Source organism: Pelodiscus sinensis, chromosome 4 (genome assembly GCF_049634645.1).
Source record: "Pelodiscus sinensis isolate JC-2024 chromosome 4, ASM4963464v1, whole genome shotgun sequence".
NCBI classification, from domain to species: domain Eukaryota; kingdom Metazoa; phylum Chordata; order Testudines; family Trionychidae; genus Pelodiscus; species Pelodiscus sinensis.
The window spans coordinates 44,580,140-44,605,200 of record NC_134714.1 but is presented as its reverse complement, the minus strand read 5'-3'; the positions used below and the strand labels follow the sequence as shown (position 1 = coordinate 44,605,200).

Sequence of the window (25,061 nt, the reverse complement as noted above, 5' to 3'; positions counted from 1 at the left end):
GGCCATTTCTATTCAAATGAAGCGCAGGATATTTAAATCCCCGCTTCATTTGCAATAGCGATATGCCTAATCTACATCCTCTGTCGGCAGAGGGGTGTAGTTTAGACACACCCTCATTTCACTCTGCAGCTCCCACTAGTGCTACCCTGACTCACCTACATGGGTGTTAGAACAGTTTAAACTGTGATTACATTCCTCCAGTGTAGATGAGATCCTGGACACAGATCATCTAAGGTATTTAGGCACGTAACTACCACTGAAATCAGTGGTAGTGGTGAGAGGAGGGAGGCATCTAACTACCTCTGAGGAGCCAGTTAGTGTCCTCCACTGGGAAAGAGCCCAGCTCTCTTCACGTCTCCTCTGAGCCTAGTTTCTTCAGTGCTTGAGTCATGCTCCTGACACTGATAATACATTTCTTATAGCAAGCTGTTTCAGAGGAATCTGGGTCTCTGCAGATTCCTCCTGCGCCTTTAGGGCTTTACAGAGACATATTCACCTCTCCTGGGTGCTTTTTATCTTTTGCCATGTCAGATATTTTGTCTGAACAATGCTTCTGCTAGCTCTCTCTTCCTTTCTACTAAACTGAGAAGAATAAAGTGAAGATAGCAGAAATGAATACAATGAATTCACTGAAACTGGTCAGTTGAGAAATCCCTCTCCCCCCCCATTATAAAAGGTATTCCCTCATCCACCTTGTCATTGCAGGGTTCTCCAATGCCCCAACAGGCTATCTTAATGTCCCAGCACTAATGACACAACAGTTTCTTCTAACATTGTGTCTACCAAACCTCTTGTCTCAAAAGGTACAAGGTGCAAATATATCTCTTATGTCAAGCCAACACACCCAGACAGGCTTGCATTGACTTTGCTGGGTGACAGTAACTGATCTGCAGCTTGGAATAGTGACTTCAGCCTAGGCACATGCCCTTAACAAAGGGTTATAGTATGTTTGAGTATGGGGGAGTTGAGAGAGACATACAGCAGGAAGCAGATACTATAATTAACGAGAAGCTGCTGACAGAGCCATAATGTGGCTAGAACTGGAATCCAGAGCTGTTATGCTGCAGTTCTGAAATGGGGTAGTACATCAGTTACAAACTGCCGTTTTTCTTTTGCCATCGAATCTTCCCACCAAAAAGTACATACTTTTGTCAATACATCAGGCTAGGTTTTCTACCTGAAAAGCAATAGGTGTAACGGCATTGCACAAGAGGGTTTTTCTTGCGCAAGAAAGGGCAGTGTAGATGCTCCTTCTTGAGCAAGAGCCTCTTCTGAAAAAAATGGTGGCTCATTAGGTATGCAAATGAGGCTCAGCGATATGCCACGCGTAGCCTCATTTGCATATTACTCACGCAAGAAGCCGCGAGTGTAGACATAGTTCCAGAGTGTTTACAAAATACATAGTGGTGGTAGCGGCCTTTTTGAGGAAGAACGGGGTGCATGTTTACCTCTATCTGGACGACTGGCTCATCAGGGGCCGAGTGCAGAAGCAGGTTCAGCAGTAGCCCTAGCCAGGGAGACCTTCATGCAACTAGGTCTATGGCTGAACAAGGCAAAGTTGACACTTGTCCCTACACAGGTCATCGAGTTTGTGGGGGCAAGGCTAGACGCCACAAAAGAGAGAGCCTACCTCCCGGGCCCCAGGTTCCAGACCATAAGAGGGATGGTCCAGAAATTTCAGGCTGTCCCTATAACCACAGTAAGACAGTGCCTGAAACTGCTGGGCCACATGGCAGCCTGTATGTACGTGCTGTGTCATGCCAGGCCTGGCTGCCGGGAGTGTACAAACCATCCCAGGACCCCGTGGACACCATAGTTACCATCCCCCCAGCGGTCCTGTCAGCACTGGATTGGTGGACAAGAGAGGTGTGCAGCAGAGTCCCGTTCATGTATCCCCTCCCCATGCTGCAGCTGGGAACGGATGCCTCAGAAGCGGTTTGGGGACCCCACCTGCAGGAGCTACGGACACAAGGTATGTGGTCTGGGGTGGAGAGGTACCTGCATATCAATGTCAGGGAGTTGAGAGCAGTCCGGCTCGCGTACCTAGCATTCTTCCCATGCTTGAAAGGCAACTGTGTGTCCGTTCAGATAGACAACACAGCTGCCATATATTATATCAACAGACAGGGTGGTGCTCGCTCCTCTCCCCTTTGCCAAGAGGCAATAGCCCTTTGGGAGCTCCGTGTTGCACACGATATCCATGTGCAGGCAACCTACCTGCCGGGGGTGCACAACACCCTGGCAGATCGGTGCAGCAGGGCATTTGCGGCCCACAAGTGGTCCCTCAAGGGCGAGGTGGTCAGTACTCTCCTCCTCGATCAGTTTGCCTCGAATCACAAGAAGTGCCCCAGGTTCTGCTTGTACTGAAGGAGAGAACTGGGATCTAAGGGGGACGCCATGGTCGGGAGGTGGCCAACGTGCTTCCTGTACACTACCCGCTGATTCCCGAGGTCCTCCTAAGGGTCAGGAAGTTTGGGGCGACCCTGATCCTCATCGCTCCGGCATGGCCCCAACAGCACTGGTATACAAACCTCCGGAGCCTATTGGTGGAGGACACCCATCCTCCTCCCACAGGTTCCGGACCTGCTAACCCAGGACATAGGCCAGGATCTCCTTGGTCATCAGGACCTATGTTCCCTGCACATCATAACCTGGAAGATCAGTGGCTTAGAGGGGAGGAGCTCCTCTGCTCAGACCCGGTGAAAAGGGAGCTGATGGAGAGTAAGAAGCCCTCCACCAGGGCATCATATAAGGCTAAATTGAGAAGGTTCTCAACCTGGGTGGCTGAGCAGAGTGGAAACCTGGTAGCAGCATCTTAGAATATCTTCTTGCCCTTAGGTGACAGGGTCTGGCTCCCTCCTCAGTTAGGACGCACCTGGTGGCATTGCAGCCTTTCACTGGGGGAGGGCGGACACTCGGTGTTTACCCTGTCTATAGTTAAGAGGTTCCTGAAGGGCCTAGACAGGCTTTACCCCCAGGTTAGACAACCCATTCCCCCATGGGACCTGAACCTTGTGCTTCGCAACCTGACATCTATCTTGAAAGGGGCATTCTTGGTGGCGATTACCTCAGCAAGAAGGGTCTCAGAGTTGCGTGCCCTCTCCTCAGAGCCACCGTACACAGTGTTCTCTAGGGACAAGGTGACCCTGCACCCACACCCAGCTTTCCTACCCAAGGTGGTATCTCTGTTCCACATGTCTCAGGAGATCTACCTGCCCGTGTTCTACCCGAAACCTCACACGGGGGAGTGGGGGAGAGAGTAGGCATTACACACACTAGATGTCAAGAGTGCGCTGGCATTTTATTTGGATAGGACAAGACAACTCCGTAGGTCCACGCAGCTCTTTGTCTCGATAGTGGAGAGAATGAAGGGTTGCCTGGTGTCGGCACAATGTCTCTCCTCGTGGATTACCACATTTATCAGAACATGCTATGACCTGAAAGGGAAACCAGCACCCACTATCACGGCCCACTCAACCAGGGCCTGGGCATCATCCACAGCATTCTTGGCTCAGGTGCCAATTCTGGATACCTGTAGGGCAGCCACATGGTCATTGATACACATTCACCGCACATTACGCAATCTCACAGCAGGCCAGACAGGACGCGGCAGTGGGGACAACCATGTTGCAGTCCGTCTCGGTCTAGACTGCTGACCCTACCTCCATGGTTATGGCTAGGAAATCACCTAGTGGAATGGACGTAAGCAAGCACTCGAAGAAGAAAAAACGTTTACTTATCTCGTAACTGTTATTCTTTGAGATGTGTTGCTTATGTCCCGCCCGCCTCCCCTTCGTCGAGATATCCAGCAAGAAGGAACTGAGCGGGGTTGGTGCTAGCAGGGGTATATATGCGTGGCTATGCCGACACCACTCTAGGGGGCTCTCTGACTGGCCCAACGGGTACTGCTAAGGGTAAAAAAGTTCCGGCAGTCGTGCACACGGCATGCGCACACCTAGTGGAATGGACATAAGCAACGTATCTCAAAGAACAGCGGTTATGAGGTAAGTAACTGTTTTATCCTGAACTGACATGACTGCACTCATTGAAGGAAACATTCAAATCCCCACCTCCCACAAAGGACTGAGACATTTTAATGGATACAAATGGTCAAGGCCTCAGTTTTCTTCACTTCCAGCAGACCAGTGCCCCATAGAACCACACCGTGGTATGGATTTAATACTGACCCCAAGAGAAGAGCATCACAGACTGACTCACCAATAACACATTCTGCAGCAAACTGAGGGGCTCCTTCCATCTAAACGTGTTTATCTTTAGAGAGCTGACATCAGAGTCCAAGGTGGTCTGGCTACAAGCTACTTGGCAGATAGGGTGCAGGGAAATGGGTTAGAGTTACACATAGACGTGGGCAGCTGAAGTCTGAAGCAGACTGGAATTGATCCCAGTTCATCCCCGGCTGCCCTTCAATGTGGAGGTTTGAGAATATCTGGCAATAAGCTGAAACATTTCATACCAATTTGGATCTTTCTGTTTTATTGATTCCATTTTCTCTTCGCCCGTGGACACTAACTTAGTCATAAAGCATCTTTGAGGTTTTTTCACTGGCAGCAGTTAAAAGGTGAAATCAGAGTGGACTGTACACTTCTCATGGTGCAATTAAACACTTGCAACTGGAGCAGGTACACTACAGATGAACAGCTCCATACCTGGAGTCACTCAAACCTGAGTCAGCTGACACAGAACAGCTGCAGGTGTTCAACCCCAGTGTAAACATACCCTCAAATGCTCTCCCGCCCCTCTCCCACTTCTGGGATAATTGTATTGGTGCCTTATACAAGATCATTTCGGGGAGCAAATTACTTTGCCTTTGAAATGCACCAACTCACACTTCTTCTTAAAGCCTCTTCTGGGGAGGAACTCCCTAGACCAAGGGTTCCCAACCTTTTTTGGTCCCCGTACTCCCTTGGCTTTTAGTAAACCTTCCTGTACCCCCTATTCAATATGAAAGGAAATCAATTCTAGACTCTAGAATCCACAACTTTTTTCACTAACACTACTACTTTTGGAATATTTCAATTACGATAATCTAGTTATTTACCAAATATTCCCCAGACCCCCTTGACAAGCTTCTCGTACCCCCTGGGGGTACACATACCCCAGGTTGGGAACCCCTGCCCTAGACCTCTCTGCTATGTGTACAACAGAGAAGTTAGATATAGACATATAATACACTTGCTGGAAACTTGCAATGTAACACTACCTTATAACTTAGACTTCAGAACCATGGAGCTGATTTATTTCTCCCTGGGAGTGCTCTACCCCTACCTCACCCAAGACCTTGCCCCCACTCTGCTTCCTCATCCTTAGGCCCCATCCTCTCTGCACTTCCCACCCCATCTCTACCCTTTCCTGAGGCTTGCCCTACTCTGCCCTCTCCCCCAAGATCTCTCTGTGCTGCCAAACAGCTCTGGGTGGTGGGTGCAGCACCCATTGGTTTTTCCTTGTGTATGCTCCAGCACTCAGAGTTGGCACGTATGTTATTCTGACCATAGAAGAGAGACAAAGCAGGCTGCTCCCTAAAAACTGAGTGGCACCAGACACTCTACCTGACCACCGTAGGCTGGCTTTCTAAATACTCACTACACAAGAGCCAGGTCAGATTGCACATTTCTCTGCAGAACCCCTTACCCTGCCAGCAGGACCAAGAAACCCCTTATACGTCACATGCTAGCTGGTCATTTTAACAGAGTTTTCAATAGATCACTCTCCCATAGCTTTTTCCTCCCCCTCTCCGAACATGGAGAAGAAACCAGTCCCCAGCTGGCTCTTTTGGGTTCAGTTGGCCAGTATGGCCCCATACCAGCAGGCAGCCCAAAGGAGCAGAAAGTAGAGATGAGATAAAAAGGTCTGAGTAGCCCCAATGTAAGCACCTGAGCTGAGCTGCTTACATTGTTTGACTTTGGTTAAACAGCAGCTTCCCAGGGCAATACAGGCAGGATAGTGGCAGGGATTAAGGAAGAGTACATTTTCTTCTTCCTCTGCTAGCCCCGCTGAGATTCAATCCCTATAATCACTGCCAAAGCCTCTGAGGGGAGCTGTGTGTGTGTGTCTGAGGAGCGTGACAGAAGCAGGTCAGAGGGGCTGTAATGGGCCTGCCCAGCAAAATCCCCAAGATTTGCTGTTCTTTATTTTTCCTTGCCCTTACAGCTCACACAAGGTAGAACAGCAGAGAAGGCTGCAGATACTGGTAGTGCTTCCCTGCTTGGATGCAAAACCTGGTATTCAATCATCTCTCCCAGTCACTGGGAGATAGACGGTCCCTCGAGGCAAGTCTGAGCTGACATGGAACTATAAGCCAGTCACCTTTGGTAAGGGGAAGGAGTGCAAACCAGCCTGATTCCAGGGCTGTGGGGTCTCCTAGGTTAGTGTTTCTCAACCAGTGGTACGAGTACCCTAAGGTGTACTCAGGAGAAGTCTGGGGAGGTACTTCAACAACTGAAATTTGGAGAAAACTGAATTTTTGTTTTAGGTTTTACAGCGCTTTATTTTTGTACTTTTTACATCCCAAAATTTCATCGCCCACCACCTACGATTAAGTTGTTTAAACAAATATGTTGCAATGGTAGAAAAAAATTGTGTGTGTGAAAACTCTGGGTACTGGGGGTACTTTTTTTTTTAAGGGGGTACTTTATAAAAAAAGATTGAGAAACACTGTCCTAGGTCATCTGGTGATGCACTGAAAGCTGTAGACAGACATTTTCATTCAAAATTGCACAAGTAGCAGCTACTGCAGGATTGATAACCAGACACTCCTTTTAGTTCCTCCTTTTCCTCATAGGTGGTACCAACAAAAGTCTACCTTGGAGACTGACCCATTCAGTATCGGAGCAGCTGGCATAGCTACACTCCTAACACTATATACAGCTCCCTAGCAGGCTCCTTCCAGCAACCCACTGTTTGCTGAGTGTGATATTCTCCTGGAACAGAAAGATCAAGCCCTGGTCTTCCCTCTTCTGCAATCTACCTCCCCAGAATCACCAGAAGGGAACAGGGGATGCAACAGGGGAAAAGAAGAGGCAGGATCCCAACTAAGGGATGGGGAGGAGGATTTAAATTTGGTACTCTTCATCCCTCACTGCATAGGAGACCTACAGTTAGCGCACACAGCCCAAGAACTCTCTAACTCTCCCTCTCCTACCCTGTGGGAGGGAAATCCTTGGCATTGCTCTCCAGTGCATCCTACTGGCAAGGTGAAGGAACATGGTGGTGATAGGCTGTGCAGAGAACCACACTGTGCCTTCATGTATCTGTCTGTCTGAGGCCAGCTGCAGACTTCCAGCTCCTAGAGCCATGTTACTACATCAGGCTTTCAGCTTTCATTGAACAAAGGAAGTTTTTAGAAGCCTTTGCAATTGTGATGAAAATAACCAGGCCCAGCCTACACACATGGATACACTCTGGCTGCTGCTAAGTACAGGCAACTCCCCCAATTAGCCTCTATAGCATTGTGGATGGAGAGAAGTGGCCCCAGCTACTATCAAAGGGAAGAGGTCACTCCTCGGAGGAAGAAAGAGGCCCTGTGCTGCTGCCTCTTTTTTGTCTGGGAGCAAAAGGCTTCCCCTTTTATGCTACCACCCCAAGCAGATGGTGAGGCCTTGGGGCTAGGCTGAAGGAAGGTCACTGGCACTTTAACCTTTGAGAGGAGAGAGGAGATTGGCCTGTTTCAATGTACTCTAGCTTGGCTGCTGTCTTCCATCCCTTGAAACATTCAGGTACCTTGGCTGCCTTTTCAGTGTGGGGTGAAACTTGCCTGCTCCCTTCTGGCTTGGGAACAGGAAAAATGTATACCCAGCATGGTGCTGTGCGGGGGGGGGGGGGGGGGGGGTGTCCCTCCACACAGATGGGCTTCTGCAGCCAAAACAAACTAATTCACCTCTCTGAGGAGGGAACCCAGCTGACCCAAGAGCAGAGTGAGCACCCAACAGGCCAGGCTTCCTAGTAGCCAGCCTCTCTTGCCTGGTGCATGTGGAGGTGCAGTGTAGAGATGTAATAGTGTAGTTGATTAACCAAGTAGCATTAACTTATAAGCTTTTGCTTTAGACTACACTGATTACCACCTGCCCCCTTTTGAGTACATTTTTAGCAAGCTGGCCAGCAGGCCGGCTCAGTCCTGGCTCACGCTGGGTCTGGGGCCTACCCCTGTTATAGCTCTGCATTTAAAGTGTATTAGGAGCCAAGCTGGCAGGCAGCCTAGCTGAGTTCCATCTTGTGCAAGGACTGGGAGCTCAGCCCCTTCCTCCCACCCCAGAAAGGGGCTGCTGCCACCCCACGTTGCTGCCTCTATATCAGAGGCAGAAGTGAGGTATGGCAGCAAGCAGCCAGTCCACAAGGGGAGATGGTTTTTAAACCGGCTCCCCTTATGGACCAGCTCCCACCTGGCACCCGGCATCACTAACTCTCATATAGAAGCAGCAGCGCAGAGTGGCAGGGGACTCCATGGGAGTGGAGCCAAAGTACACTGGCTGCTGGCACCACCCCGGGGACTACAGAATAGCTGAGTAACTGATAAGAATTCATGAGGTTAATTGACTACTCAATTAACTGATATGTAACATCCCTAGCACAGTGAGGAGCTCACTTCATGAGGATTGGGAGTGAGTGCTCCTGGGCCTGTGATTGGCTCCCTGCAGACTGCTGCACTCTAGACATTAGGTAATGTATCCTCATCTTGCCTCTTGTTAGCTGAAATGCCAAGTGCCTCTTGTGAAACTTTAAGTGGCCCTTACAGCTACTGGGCAGGATCAACATGCAGCCAACTCCCTGCCAGGGAAACCTGGCAGAAGGGTGGAATGAGAGATGCCAAAGACCTGTTTGAGCCCAACTAGTCCAGATGCTACCAGCTGGAGCAAGTTCCTGCCCAGCTGGACTCTCTCTCATGCCAAAACTTTGGATTTTCCCAGGAGGGAGCAGGGGCTAAGCTGGAGAGTGGGGATTGGTGTGTAACCTAGTAAGTGTTTTTCTTATGGGGGAGGAAGGGTCCAGGGCTGGATGGAGGCATGGGCAAGCCAGGCAGCTGCCCAGGGCGCCAATTGATGGGGGGCGCCTGATGGCAGCTATAAGAGGCACACGGCATCCCTTACAGCTGCCATCAGGCACCGCCCGCATCCCTGCGACCGCAGGGCCCTACACGGCCCAGTGCATGCGCCAGCAGCGATGGCCAGGCCAGACTGGGCCGCACTTGCGCCTTGCACCCTAGTGGCGGGCCCCAAGCTGCGCACCAGCGGCCGTAGCCAGGCCGCACATGCACCGTGCACCCGGGGCGCCAGAATACCTCGGGCCAGCCCTGGAAGGGTCTAAGTACCCTGAGGTCTCAGCAAGGGGTGACTATGAATCTTCTAATGCTCTGATGGAATTTGGGGAATTTTACTGATTTAAAAGGCCTTGGACAGTATAATAGCCTCTCTGCAACCCCTTTCCATTACCTCTCATTCTAAGTGGGGGAAGCTTCTACTGTGTGTTAAGAGAAAAGCATCCACTACCCCCTTCTGATATATGCCCCTTCAAAGCTCAAGTAGATCATTTCTTCTGAGGCTGGCACTTCTTCCAAGGGACACATTTAAAATCAAGCCAAAGACCTTGGGGCAACCAGATTGCCCCCAACTACCACTCACAGCCAGCCCCACTCCCGTGTGCCACAAAACCACTCCAGGTATAGCTCACAGTGCACTGCATGCATTGCTCACCCCAGAGGTTCATTTCACCAGTGACAGAGGCCTCTCAAATGGCACAAAGGCATGTTTTTTCTCCTTTTTGGATGATCAAAGCATTGCCTGCATACTTTTGGAATTGTACTGGTGATGCTTTCCGCCATCCTGCAGTATCAGAGGCTCAGAGGATGGTGTTAGGCCCCTTGACAAACCACCTATACATTTTTCATTTTCTCTCTTCCAGTGCCCAGCATAGATGATACTCATGGTCATTTCTCCTTAATTTTTCATCCCAGGGTCAGAATTGGACTCTTTCTGCATGCACATGCTAGCCTCCACCTGGGACTATTTATATTGCTATTTTGAACACACTGTAGATAGCGTACCTGACAGGCATGTGCAACAGAAGCAGGTCCCACACCCAGAGAAGGCAAAATAGCAGGGCTCGTCTTCTGCTATTGCTATGTGATAAATTGGAAATAAGGAAGATGTAATCTGTCTGTCTGCACCTGCCCTACCTTGAGCAGACTTTGTAGCACTAGGGCTGAATGCTTGCAGGCTGAGAGCTTGGCACCAATTACTAGATAGAAGTGGTTCCAAGTCCCCCTTCTCCTGTCTACATTGTCTGTGACAGGGACTTTGGGAAGGAGAAGTGCTTCCTCAGTTTACGAGCCAAGTCCCTTCAGAGAATTGTCTGCTACCAGATTCCAGATCCTCCATCTCTTTCCCCACTTTACGATGTGCATCCATTTCTCTTGTGCAAGCATCTCTGAGAATAAGCTGAGCCAGCAGCTCAAAGGCTTTTCTATCGCACTTTCTTTTTTGAGATTTATCAAAGGCTCCTGCAGATTTGTGGGTCTCTAGCAGCTTTAAAACTGGGACCAACATGGGTGAGGGGCTCTGCTCAGTCCCTGAGTCTGCCTCTTCCTGTAAGAGCAACTGAGATAAAAGGATTCCTCCTTAATTGGAGACCTCGTGCCCCCTTTCTGTCTCTGGCTGCCTAGTCCCTGAGGAATCTCGGCAAAAGAGAGGGGCCTCGCATCCATTCCAAACACTGAATCCAGTTTCTGATGATAGTACAGATCTTCTCTCTGCACATGCTTTGCCTGCAATTCTAGGAAGCCCGGAGAAAGGTGTCAGCTTTCAAAAACAAGGGCACCAAGTTCTAGAGCTTCCACACACCAGCTCTATCTTACAAGCTTCTATGGTCTCCACCAACTTACCATCTAAGCACCTCACCATCTTTAATATAGTTTTCCTCACAGCATGAGAGGTGAGGAAACGCTATCATCCTAGTTTATTTTACGAGGGAGGGGGGAGAAGAGAGGGAAATCACAGGCCTAGAAAGACCTGTGAGACATTGGCAAGTCACTTAGTCTGGAAAGGGACAGGAGGAGAGGCTTGCTGAGCAACACAAACAGCAGGTTAGTTCTAACAGGAACAGAAAAAAAATTGCTTCAGCATTGCTAGCTCATATCTTGAAAAGCTAGGATTGCAATGGCTAAGGCAAGAGTGTCGATCCACCACTCTGTCTGCACCATCAAAGGCAGAGATGGATAGGCCGAGGCACTGCAGCTACTCTTTGCTGCAAGAGAAGCATAGCCCAGGTAAGTCCAGCTAAAGGTCATAATGTACTTAGTGGGAGGGGAGATTTAACTACATGTGATGCATGTATGCAAGTCAAGTAGGTGTACCTTTGAGTCTTAGGATCATACCATGGAGATGGGCCACAAATATAAGAATCCAACAGAAAAGAATGAGAGGCTGGAGAAAAAGGGTTAGAAAGCACCTCTTTGGCAAATGGCTTTAGTTAGTCTCCTATAATTAACATCTCCAGCTTTGTAGGAGAGATTCCAGCTGCTTTGCAGCTCATACTTTTCAATTTTTCCCCTCACACAGCGGACATTCTTTGAAACCCATTCATGTGAGAAACAGGAATGTATATGCATTAATCAAATAAATCTAAAAAAGAAAGGGCAGGAAGAGGCTCCAAGGAATCAGAGAAAAATCCAGCCTGGGGTCATCCTGCTTCTCCCTGCCCAAGGAGCCCTGCAGATTCCACTGGTGTGGTATGGTATTTGGTGTGGTATGGTATTTAACCTGCCTTTGTGTTCTGTGATTGGGGTCAGGTACTCTGTTAGGGCAGCTAGTCCTTATCCTGCACCAGAGCAGAATTAGGATGTAAGAGGTTAACCAGTTACCCAATAAGCAGTAGGCTTCTCAGCTTGCTTACCTGTAACTGGTTAACCAGCTGGCTCCCTTGCCTGAAATGGGTGGTTAACTGGATAAATAAATCATTTAACTGGTTAACTATTTTAGTGGGTTTTTACTTCCCTAGACAGGGTTTACTTCAATGTGCCTAAATTATCCAGACAGTGGTTAGTCTCACCATGCCAAGGGAGACCTGCAAAGTCCCACACTAAGTAACACTAAGAGCTTTAGTCCCATTTAACAAGCCTACTCCCTACTGATATTACACTCATCTTATTTTCTTATCAGCAATTTGTGAGAATTCACACCTTCCTCCCCACCGCCTTTCCTGTTTGGAATAGTCTCCCATTCCCAGGAGCCCAGCATCCTCTCACCTTCAAGAAGCCTATCCAAAATGACTCTCTCAATGGCCTGGTGTGCACTAGAAAATTGGCCTGTTCAATATAGATTGTTCCCACTAACACAATTCTCACATGCATTATATCCAACCAAGTGTCAGGTCTCAGTGAGGTCCTGGTAATGCTCCATGTTGTGCCAAGTGCCCTAGACCTCCTACTAGGATCAATCACAACTGGAGCTGAACTCAAGAGTTCAATCATATTAGTCTCCTTGTGGAAGGAGAACAGTGTCACATTACAGCAATCAAGGAAACTTAGTCCTCTCCAAGTTATCCTACCTGCCCTTGTGTGCTGTAAAGAGGCCTCTCCTTGCACTGGATCAGAGTTCCTGGGTATTGTAGACACTGCACAGGATTTTGGCCTTTTAAGTTATTCTGGAAACTGCCATTTCTATTACTTGCATAGCAGCATAAATGGATCAACCCATGTCCTCTTGGCAATCTCTTTCTAGAGATTTGGCTGCCCTTTCTCTGGCTCACCTCACTTTTTCCCCTATCCTCACAGGCCTACCTCTAAGCCCTAAGGAGGACAGTTATTTCCCAGACAAATTGCTCTTCTCTGAACTTTCTCCCTTTGTCCTTCTGTAAACTAGGAACCCATCTCTGTAGGCTTTCCCTGTCTGAAGCAAAGAAAAGCAAGCAGCTATACCTCAAGTGTTTCCTGAATTCCTATTACTAAATCTCAATATAGCATCTGAGACAACACTGCATTGTTGACTCATTCAATTTACCTTCCACTCTCTCACCTTGACTCTGCTCTGGGGTCTAGCTGCCCAGGCAATAGCCTCTATTGGATTCATTTAGGAAGAAATGATCACTTAGCTTGTTATTGAATCTAGTCTTTCCTTGTAGGGTTCCTGCTTATTCCAGGTATCCCTATCTAGCATTTATGCCATTCATCTCAATACCTATGCATCTATTGGTAACCTGAGCAACATTTGTGTCTGCACACATTACTGTCTCAGAGCATTATGAAGAGTAAGACTTCTAGTGCAGGACGTGCTCAGCATACACTCTCCTAGCTTCTCTGTCACATCTCTGGGATTCTGCTTTTTGGGATTTATATCCCTCACTGGTAACCCAGGCCCTAACTGCTTACTGAAGTTTGGCCCATCTCTGGCCTTCCTGCTCTCTCCTTTTCCATTGGTAGAACCTCTTTAGACTATACCACATCCCTTAAGTTCTTCCACTGCCCTGGGAAGCATCCAATTGGTTTCTCTCACATCATAGTCACTTTGGTTCTTTTGACTGGCCAGCCAGGTCTCCATTCAACATGGTTCTCTGGAACAAGTCACTTTTCTTTCCCTACCCAGCTCTTTTTCTTCATTTCTCAGCCACAGAAGAGCTCCCTTCGATTTGTAGATCCAATTTTCTCTCATGTAATTCTTCTCTGACCTGTGAATTGGCTTTTCACTGATATGTTTCTGCTCAATTTGAAGAGGATTAAGAAAGTTCTTTCACTGTATCCATCCTATTTCTGGCTTCTGCCTGTTATCTGGGAATATAGGACAGCAGCAATGGAGGCAGTTTCATTAACTGGCAGAGGGATCTGCTACATTGCCCTCTTGCTTCCCCTCTCCCTACCATGCTCTTACAGGTGCATGCAGATAAACTTCTACTAACAACGAATCTCCCTGCTTTTCCCGTTTGTCACCGGACAGCTACAGAATTTTCTTTTCCAAATATTATCTCTGCCTTGCTTTTCAGTGAGGACTTCAACATTGCACATTATTCTGACAGGTTGGAGTTTTCAGCAAGTGTGATTGTGCATATCAACAGAGGGAAGTGTACATCTCATCCTTCTAGCCAGGGGTGAGCAAAAGAGCCTCCATGGGCCAGATTCGGCCTGCCAAGCGGGTGGATCCAGCCCACGGAGGCCCTGCTGCTCTCCCGCCCCAGGCATATTAGGGCCTGGGGGCAGAGGAGTGCCCAAAGCCTCCTCCACCCTATGAGCAGCGCATGGTGCTTCAAAGCACCACACGCTGCTCACAAGGTGGGGGCAGAGTGGAGAAGGGTTCGTGCGCTCCTCTACCTCCAGGCTTTAATTGGCTTGGGGGTAGGAGGGCATGTGAAGCCTCCTCCTGCTCTGCCAGGAGCACGTGGCGCTTTCAAGCGCTACCCGCTGCTCGCAGGGTGGGGGAAGAGTGGAGGCGGCTTTGCACGCTCCCCTGTCCCTAAGCCAATCAGGGTCTGGGGAGCTGCGTGAAGCTTCCTTTGCCCTGCGAGGAGCCTGCAGCACTTCAAAGTGCCACATGCTCCTTGCAGGGTGGGAGGAGGCTTCCTGCGCTCCCCTGACCCCAGGCCCTGATTGGCCTAGGGGTGGGCAGTGTGCCAAGCCTCTTCCAGAGCACGGGTGCCTAGTGGGAAGGGGGAGGGGCAAAGGGGCTCTGCCACCCCCAGACCAATCATGGTTTGGGGGTGAGGCAGCCCCACCCCTTCCTGTTTAGGCCTGGGGCTACTTCAAAAATATTTGAAGTGGCCTCTGGGCAAAAATCATTGTCCACTCCTGTTCTAAGCATAAGGGCAGAGACACAGCCACACCCCCCACCTACAGCACTGGAAGTCAATGAGGGCAATTCACCCCTGCATGGGCTCAAAGGCCAAGAATGACTCCAAACTAAGGAGCACTCCACAGGAGCTAGCTATATACCCTACCTCTAGTGGCTCAGGTGCAAGGGTCACACTGGGCCAGGACAGGAGTGTTATGGGGGCATGAGGGGAAGTTCCAGGGTTGTCCTTTGCCCAATAATTCTGCCCCTTGTTCTATAAGGCTACAGCAGAGTACAAATTAGGATAGCCCTCAGGTCTACTTCAACCTGCAGCAGTAGCCAAACCAGTTCACAGCAGTCCCTGAATAGAAGAGCCACAAAAAAAACACCTTTTTCCTGCCTTGTTCCAATGCTACTGCTGAAGCCATGGTGAAAGGAGCCCTCTGGCTCCTAGGGGCATGTTGTTCTAAGACCTCTGGAGGTCAATTACTGCTTCACCCTTTGACAGGATAGAGCAGGCACCCCGACAGCTTAAGACACATAGGGAAACACACCTCAACTAGAGAAGCGAGCAAGTATAACCAGCATGCCTGGCCGCTGAGCCAAAGAAGAGGCAGCTTCTCACCCACATAAGGCTGTGTACAATCGGGGATGCTGTGCACAGGAGAGAGGCAGCAGCACATCAAGACACCAGGGTGCTCACAAAGATGAATGCAACCCATCACATGTAGCAACAGAGCTCAATCCATCTCACCCACAGTGCACCCACACAATTAGATGGTTACCCTAATGAGAGCTGCTTTTTAGTGGCTCCATCTGATAGGACCCAGAAGAAAACAGGGGACAACTGTGCATCTGCAATATTTCCCGCAAGGTGCAATAGAGTTTTGTTGTCACCCTACAGTTCAACATATATGAAGTCAGGAGGGGAGAGGAGGTGGATTACTCTCAGATCTGTCTCTATTGCACTGGTGGGCAACCTGCAGCCCACTCTGGCTCCATTTGCAGCCGAAGACCACGTGGATGCCTCCCCTCCCCAATACACCAGATCACTGGAACAATGCGCTTCCTGCTCCTCCCTTCCAGCATTTTCAGAGGAACTGCCAATTGCCTGATTCATGTTTTGTCTCTGTTCCTCCCACTCCCTCTAAGAGCTGGAACACCAGGAATCAGCTGTTCACAGTGGTTCAGGTCTGGGAGGAAGAGCAGGGACAGAACTTGAATCAAACAATTTGCTGGCTCCGAAAGTGCTGGGAAGAGGATGAGCAAGTAAGTGCTGGCTCTGGTGTGTGAGGCATTTGGAGAGGGACAGTTGGGAGGGGTGAGGGGGGGGGGAAGAGAAGAGGAGAGTCTATAGGGCTGCATGTAGAACCCAGTCAGCTATAGGCTGCTGCGGCCTACTGAGGCGAAGGAGGCCCACTCATACGCACCCCGCCCCACCATGTCTATCCCTGCTCTATTGCATCAGACTAGGACATAGGATTTCTCCCTGAATAACCACAATTAGGCCTTGGATGAGAAGGAATCAGCTGAAGCACGAGATACATAAAACAGAAATATGCAGCCACTAACAGAAACAGGAGGGAAGCTAAATGTAGAGCAGCTTCCTGAAGCTCTTTGTTACTTAGGTTCATAAACTAGAAATCCTTTCAGAACATGGGCTGCTACTGAAGACAGAGAAAGAAGCAGTGCCTAATAATGCTTCCCCTCTTCTTCCTAGTCAGACTTGGCTAGGAGTTTAGAATCTCTCTTCCACAGGAAGGTCATTACATCTGTTCTCTCTGATCAGCACCAGAGTCTCATTAATTTCTGTGCACAGTTCAGAGCACTATTTTCGATCTACACAGCTGTACAGGGTATGAACTCAACTGACTTTAGAGACCTGCTTCTCTCAGGGTGTTGTACCTGGCTGTCAAGATTAATTGGGATGCTCAAATACACAGTCCCATCAACCCAAGGGAAAGGATTCTCAGGGTGTACCTTAGACTCTGAAATTTACTGTTCAGTCTCTGACCTCTGCCCACTGATCCAAAAGACCATGAATCTGTTAACCCAGGCAAGTGGGTTGAGGTGGTGGAAAGAAGTTTGGAATGTGTCAATGTCAACATCAGATCATTCTGTGCTTGTCTGTATTTTTGGAAATCAGGAGGGAGAAGAGTTGGAGACGATCCTGTCATTACAAGTCTGGTCAATGGGGTGGTGATGGTGGCAGCAATCACAACTCTCTTGTTGACTACACTTAAGCACTGAGCCAACTATGGTAGCAGCAGAGGGTTCATTTTGTAAAACAATAGAAGGCCAATATTAGGGATGTCAATATGTAGTTGACTACATGATTAACCAATAAGCCTGGACTTATCGGTTACTTTTATTGACTACATGCACTCCCTCACCCTTGCTGCCTCTGATACAGAGGCAGCAAGGAAAAGGGAGGAGCAGGAGCCAGTGCTCGTGAGGAGCTGGCTTCGAACAGTTCTCTGCAAGTGCACAGGATCCAGCCCCTCCCACCCCCGTGCTGCGGCCTCTGATAGAGAAGCAGCAGAATGGAGGGTGAGGGGGTCAAGCTGGAGCCAATATGCACGGGAATCTGGCTTTCAAGCAGGATCCCTGTGCATGCTGGTTCCGAGGACCCATCTGCCTCCCTTCGCTGCCTCTAAGAGGCAGTTCAGCCCAACACCAGCTCTGCAGTGCTGCCTCCGCTCCACGTGCTGTTGCCTCTACAGCAGCACGGGGGAGGGGACAAGGGAGGCTGCCAAGAAGCAGCTTCTGTTCACGGTGGCCCAGGCTCCCCACAGACAGGGGCTGCTCTGTGGGATTCAGACCAACTTCTGTCCATAGGGAATTCGGACCCCCATGGACAGGAGCTGCTACCACCCCATGCTGCTGTCTTTGTATTGGAGCAGCTGGTCTGCACTGGGACCTGATTTTTAAAGTGGCTCCCCTGGTAAACTAACTCCCACCTACCATCCTGCACTGCTGCCTCTGATAGAGAGGCAACAGCGTGGGGTAACGGGGCACCCTGGGAACAGGCATGGGAGTGTGACTGCCCACCACTGGGGACTATTGAATAGCTATTCAATTATACAGTATTTAACATACCTAATCAATATCAGCACAAAACCCTCAAGTTCAGGAAATGAGACCCACAGATAAAGCTGAAGAACATGGCAAGTTGCCATGGTAATATGCATTTAGTCTCACTGTTTCCATGGCAATGAAAAGATATACCATTCTGTTCCACTGAAGGATGCCAAAGGTAAACGAGCACTGATTAAAACAAGGGCAGAAAGACAGAGGCCAGAATCTCTATCACTCCAGAAGGAAATATTAAAAAACAAAGAGAGACCCTGCATACACAAATTATCTCAAGGCATGAAAGTGGAGGCACTGCACAGACTGCCTTCCTTCAGTGAGGAACAACAGCACCATATACTGATCCAGAAAGCTGCTGTGCCTACTCACAGATGGACTTGGGAAAGCTGCTTTAACACAGCACTTCCCTCCATGGTTGCACATCTCCCACCAGCTATGAACCTCTTCTAATAGACTTCATTTACATCTATGATCCCAAACAAAATACAAACCTGAGCTTAAGTCTATCATCTACTCAGACCTGTTCTTCAAAGCACACCCCACCAAACCCAGACTTGGCCTAACCCTAATTCCAAACACCAACCAAAGCAGATGCCTCCACTAGGGGCCCAAACTTACTCTGACATCTCATTACCATATCTAGTGACTCAGGCCCAGAAATATGTGCCTAACTCCTATTAACTCTCAATGGGAGTTATGCATCTAAATACCTTTGGGCATCTGGCTCTCAAGCCAACCAATTAGACTGTCCTTTTGTATTAACTTGTCTTTGTTGAGGAAACAGAGAAACTGAAGTCAAAGGAGTTTTCCATATAGCTCTGAAGAGGTTAGATCCATGGTTACTTCTTGCAGAAGTGAGTTCTGCAGTCTGTTCTTATGAGTCTTCTGTACTCATATGGCTCCACCTGTTAACTGATAGTTACATTGATCCAGCGTAATCTGAGACTACATTTGCAGATAGCTGCTTGAGAGAGCTGCTCTAAGGCCAATTTCTTAGGGGAAGTGGACTATCAGGGCACAGAACCTTATACTGACAGTACACAAAAGAGACCAAATGACGAGAGAAGAACATCAGACTGATGTATCCACAGTAATCCTTGCTGTCAAGCAGACTTGCTGTTCTGTTTTGCCAAATGAGTCTTTGAAGAGGATAAGTTGTATAATTGTGCCCGAAGATCAAGAATGTGCAGGCTCAAGACCTGAAGTTCAAGGTCTTCATCTTCTGGCCAGTCATTCAAAAAGTGGGCATCTTTTGCCACTGTGACTGTTTGAGTCATTGCTACTATTGGACACTCAATGCATCTCAAAGTTGACTTCATCTAAAATCAGAATGCCTGTGACAGCAGGCAATGTGATGCTGGAGGCAAGTTGACTAAAGCATTCCTCTCTTCTTACCAGCATCGCCTCAGCTTTTCTTGGGCTCAGGTTTAGCCAGCTTCATCCAAGTGTTGGTTTGAGACACACACAGAGAGACAGAGTTGGGAGATAGCACTGATTGTGTTTGATGGAATGGTCAGAATGAGAGGGAGGAAGCTGGTATTATCTATATCATCCTGATGGCACTTCAGCCCACCTCATCTCAGCAGCTGTCCAAAGATTGCACGTAGGTGCTGAATAACACAAGAAGAGGACTGATCCTTTTAGGACTCCCTGAGGAGAGTTTTGGGAGTGGAGGGATAGTTGCTCATGACAACTCACTGGGCTGGACCTTACAGAAAGGATCTGAGCCATTTCAGGGCATGTTCTTTCACCTGTATTGCTTTTCGGAAGTGGAGAGGAAGTATTTTGGCAATTGGTGGCAGGATGACTTCTCTCATCTATGGGAAAGTAAAATGCTTCTGCCAGAGCATCAAATGCCATCTCTGTACCATTGTTTGGCCTGAAGCCTGACAGATCTAGGATACGAGCAGTTGACACATGGCACTGGCTGGATGGTCTTAAAGCAATCACAGACACAGGATTTAATCTACCATGTCTATTATATCTGCTTTAACAAGAACTCCAGCAATCTCTTCCTAGCCAAAAATCAGGGTTCCTTGTCCATCCTCCTCAATCATTCAGCTATTCTGACAATTGATTATACGCTCTCCTGAAATTTTCATCTCAGCTTGACTTCCATAATTACCCTCTTTTGATTCTCCTGCGTCTCTAATCTTTCCTTCTTTGTCTCTTAAGAGAGAGGGTTAAGTGAGGTGTTCCTCCTAACTGTGGAAGGCAAAAAAGTGTGTTTTTCCTCCAATCTCTAATTCTCCATGAACCCCTCCACAGCTCTGTCCTTGTCCCTCTTTTCCCTCTACAGCCTTTCATTAGGTGAGCTTGAGCTTACAGCTCTTCAACCATCTTTATGCCAATGACTCCAATCTGCTTCTCCATTTCCATCCAGTCCTCTGCTTGGTTACCTTTAGTGTCACCTTTGCCCAAAAGATAGTGTCCAAATCTTGCCACTTCCTTTCTCTATAGAATCAAACAAACATCAAGCTTTTCCATTTCAAAGGGGAAGCACCACCACTGTGCCCCTGTCCCATCCCATCAAGCTGGAGCCAGGGGAGGAGGGGAAACCAGCTTTTGAGCTGGGGGAGAAGGGAGGGAGAAGGGGATTTGTCGACTATCCAATAAGCTTTTGCTTACATCCCTACATCTCTGAAGTCCAGAACAACCTCCTTGGGCCATGGACTACCAGACTGTTCTAACATACACCAGGAGATGAATTGGTTCCCAGCCAGACCCAGAACTGGGGAGTTGCAAAACCATCTATGTCCTTTCCTAGGTTCTGAGACTCACACATGTCAGCCAGAATCAAAATTCAAGCCCAAACTCTCTGTATAGGGTTTTTTAACACAACTCCCAAGGAGTAAGGGTGCCACCTAGTGAAGTTACTGAGGTATTGCTAACACTGCAGGTGGAGAAAGCAGCATATGTGAGTTTTCCCTATAATTGTGCAGAAGTGGTTACAGATGGTACTTAGCAAGGGTCCTTTTAAGTTGCTTGGGGGCAGCTTCTGCAAAAGAGATTAAGTAATCTGCATATGGGAAGCGTTTCCTTAAGCAACAGCATTCAACAGAAAATGAGCAAACACAGAGATGGTGAGGAGGAATGGAACAAGTATGTTCAGTTTAAATTCCATAAAATGAGTTCATTGACAATGTTCAAGAAGCATGGTTAAAACGACAACTTAAAATCAAGTCTATTTAGATAAAAGATTAAGTAATTTCAGGCTTCACACTGTCCCAGAACCCCCTACCATTTTTTATATTTTACAGTCACTCATAACCTATATAGAAATATAGGTTAAGTGAGACAGAAATGAATTTGACCAACTTCAAGCAGAACTAGAACCTATTTCTTGGATCAGAAAACAATGCCTTCCAGCCACCTTTCTGTGGCTTAGTTATCCTATTTAAAGACAGGTCTATTAATAATGCTCTGCATTTATACAAGGCTTTAGAGCTCACATTTTAAAGTGAATAAAACTGGAAACCAGTTGTCTGAGTGGCATTGTGGTTTGGTAGATAAAACATGTATCTAGCACAGAAATAAACATGCTCTTCCCAGCTATGTTGTAAGCTTAACCATGGGAGTTCAGACAATTCTGTTCTCAGTCTCAGCTATCCCATTTATAAAATTGGTTGTTAATACCACACCTCAGAAAGGCAAATAAAAGACATAACTAAACAGGGCATGTCAATTTCAGAAAATGATTAAAATTCACCCAGATTGCAAGCTGTTTCCTTCAGACCAAGCTATGCATTACTCCATATTCCATGGGAAATGGACACTTAAATCCTACAATTTGGTTATGAGACTGCTAAAGCAGGATTTTGTAATAATGGGAAAAAACACAAGTTCCCCATCTCTCCTTTCACTTAAAAGGAGATGAACCATTTTGGCTCAAATTTACCATTCATCTCCAAGCAGAGACTGAGCATGGAAAACTTCAACAAAGAGGCTAGAGTTCCACAAAGTGTGAGTAACTGAAAATAAATTTGCATTGGAAACATCTAGGACAACCTTCCTACAGTTCACTTGTAGCTGGGCACTGCCCTATAAAGGCAATAAGAGATTTGTTTCTCTCCTAAAACCAGAAACAAAGATGAAGACAGATTAGATTATTAAGCAAAACTAGGGAAATGGTTTAGGTTATTAAATCAAAGTGGCATGCAGAACATGGTACAAGGGCTCTCAGATGTGACCCACCTGGCCCTCCTGCTGACAAAAGCAGACAGTTTAAGAAGCCATTTGCTGATTTGTACCACTTTTTAAATTGAGTCAGGATTGGGAACAAACCAAATTGCCTTTTTTAGCCCTAATGCTAAAACAACCCTAACCCCCTATGCCCACCTCTCTACTTTGCCTACCCGTATCAAGTACTGGATGCTCCCTGTAGACAGGTGGGCCATGGGGGCAGTGGAGGAGCTCTTGCCACTGAAGATCTTCAAGACTAAGAAGGTTAATAGAACAAACTGTCTGGAAAGACCCACAACTGCCTAGAAAACACAGGCAGCCCTACAGCCAGTTTAAGGGCAAGGGGGAAATAACCATCTCCCTGTAGAAACCTGCATTCGAACCACACTTTGAAAAGCATGGGAAAAAAAACCAAACAAACAAATAATTGAAATTGTGATAAAAAAAAACAACAACCCATCAAATACACAGGAACAGGCAGCTTCTAATTAGACAGGCAGTTCCACATGTTGGGCAGCTCAGGGAGATCAGAAAGGTTCATTACGCTCAGCAGTTTCTGGAGATTCATGGAAGACAGAAGATGCTTTTGTGTTAGGTTTCAACCCTATTTCAAACCCTTGCAGGGACTGCCCTATCAGTCTTGGCTGTAGACTCAGTTCAGAGAGGCAGATGGGGACATTTACAGTAATTGTATAACAGTCTGAGGAGGATCGAGGAAGCTGAAAAAAATAGCAAAATTAGAAACCCTTGGAGACGATGCTGAGTATAGTCTCTGGCTCAGCGTCCACCCAAGCAACACCGAGAGAGGAATCCACTCAGAGTTTAACGGAGAAGGATGTTCCACATGAGCAACCTTGTTCGGCCTGTGGATTGCTCACCACTTGGAACGAGTTGCGGATCAGTTCCTGGCTGAAATCCACCATTGCACCTTTCACAAAGGCCAGGCTGTCCACATCCACAACAACACGGGCACCATCTTGCTCAAACACCCTACGAAAGAAGAATATGTGATTTATTATAAGCCTGCAGACATAAAAGGAAAAGGCACACTTCCAGCAGTATAAAGGAATATACTGTGATCTCTTCCCTCCCCTTAGTGTGCTGTGATCATCCATCTCCTCTCTTCAACATACAACATTATTACACATATCTTTCTCATCACCTTAGCCCACAGAAATCTCTCCCCCCAACCCCAGCATACATCCACACACTTTTATCCTCTGTGCTTGCCTGTCATCAGGATTGATAACTGTATCCAAGGAAAACTTGTATTGGAATCCAGAGCAGCCACCTCCTTCCACCTGCAGCCTGAGAAACTCAGAACCTTCTATAATCTCCAGCAGCCTCTGCAAAGCAGAAAGGGAGGAGCATTAGAAGATCTGCAGTATTCACAGGCAAGGAGACAGTATCTACTTCAAATCCCAAGATGCCTCCACAGGATAAGGGCTAGAATCAGAGTAATAAGAAAGGGGCCTACAGCATATCCCAGTCCACCCACAGCCACATGTGGGGAATCCCTCATTGCAGCTTATTTGAGAAATGAATGGGAAACCACTAATTTCCCACGGTTCAGCTATCACAAAGTCTGCAGTTGCCTCAAAGGGACGCATATCTGAACAGGAATGGGGGTATCCATTAGTGAATCCTGCTAAGAATTAAAAAAATACTTTGGGAACTTTAGGTAAAAGAGCTATAAGTAGCATGGTGTTGGTGGCACTTTTGTGGCAGGGAATTTTATGAAAAGAGCATGCCAGGCAATGTAAAAATCTTCTCAATGAAATAGACTCAAAGACACAGCATGAGTGCCTTCCAGGTTGTACCTTCACACAGCTGTTGGTGAGGGAGATCTGTCCCTCACTAGAGTCAGACACTGGTTGCCCTGGCTTAGAAGAGGATGATGCCCACTGCACCCTGATGCTTGGTACATGAGCTCCATTCTGAGAAGAACAGGGTGATGTTCTCACCAGACGTAGCAAAGTAGGGGAAAAGCTGCTGTGAAAAGATGGGGATGGAACAGTCAGCAATGCAGGCAAAAAGCACACTGGCTACTAGAGCAGAACCCCAGAAAGGAGATTTTGGGAATGCAGATGGGGACAAGCACAACAAGGAATTCCCAGGGAAAGGATAGAAACAACCTGAGATGCATAGCGAATGTGGGGAAGGAGAAATGCCTAATCTACACTGCTTCAAGGGATATCTAGCCAGTGACAGCACTGAGAGATTGTAACAGCCTAGTTAACAGCAATGATCATGTGAGCCAGGCACAGTAGCACGTGTCAAAGGTTTTGGAAGCAGGAGTCCCTTAGGAGATGGCTTGTGCCCTGAACCAGAAATGCCGGTAACCATCACCTGTCCGTCACCTCGGCTGAGACGAGAATATTTAGCCACTTGTTGCCAATATCTTGGTCCGGCCCCGGGCACTAGCGAGTCCCCGGCGCGATCTCCCCCGACAAGGTCGCACCGCCCTCCTTGCCCAGCGGAGTAACCGCGCCCACGGACCGAGACTCGGAGCGGCCCGTGTCCCTCTTCACGAGCGGCCCCAGCCGCACATCCCCGCCACCCAGTGCGGGGACCGGCTCCTACAGCAAGGCCACCCGAGGGGCGGGGCAGGGAGCTGCAGGCGCTAAGCAGCCGGGCAGCGTGTCGATGCCACCCCCGCCCTACAGCGCAAATCCCAGCGCGGCGCCCCACGTGCGAGGGACACAGCGGAGCGCCCTGGTTCCGCCCGAGCCGGCGAGGGGCCCAGCCCCAGCAACCCAGGCGCGGGACCCCAGCTAGGGGCCGCTGGGTTACCTGCTCCGACAGCCGCTCTGCAGCCTCCTCAGGCAGCTCAACAGCCGCCCCCGCGCCGCCATCTTGCGCCAGTGGCTTATGGTAAGCCCCGCCCACCCAACACGTCATTATTGGCGTAGAGCCGCGAAGCCCCGCCGCTTCCTGTGGTCCTGGTGACGTAGGGCACTCAGGCGGAAGCAGAAGGGAGGAGGCGCGCGCGCGTGATGACGAAGCCGTTTAAGGAACTTG

General features: G+C 48.4%; 1 protein-coding gene across 2 annotated transcripts; it reads right to left on the bottom strand.

Moving 5' to 3' along the window:
* Positions 1 to 3,587: 3,587 nt before the first annotated feature.
* Positions 3,588 to 24,986, bottom strand: ISCA2 (iron-sulfur cluster assembly 2). Of its 2 annotated transcripts, none has more exons than XM_006117744.4 (4): positions 24,834 to 24,986; positions 23,861 to 24,032; positions 23,271 to 23,386; positions 3,588 to 23,030 (listed from the first exon to the last, which is right to left on the bottom strand). In XM_006117744.4, exons 1-4 carry the CDS (start codon positions 24,893 to 24,895, stop codon positions 22,856 to 22,858), a joined length of 525 nt encoding a protein of 174 aa, XP_006117806.1. In that variant the 5' UTR covers positions 24,896 to 24,986; the 3' UTR covers positions 3,588 to 22,855. The 2 variants fall into 2 exon arrangements, with proteins under 2 accessions (XP_006117806.1, XP_006117807.1); XM_006117745.4 differs by having other exon boundaries at positions 23,861 to 24,029; positions 24,834 to 24,954.
* Between the last annotated feature and the right edge of the window lie 75 nt (positions 24,987 to 25,061).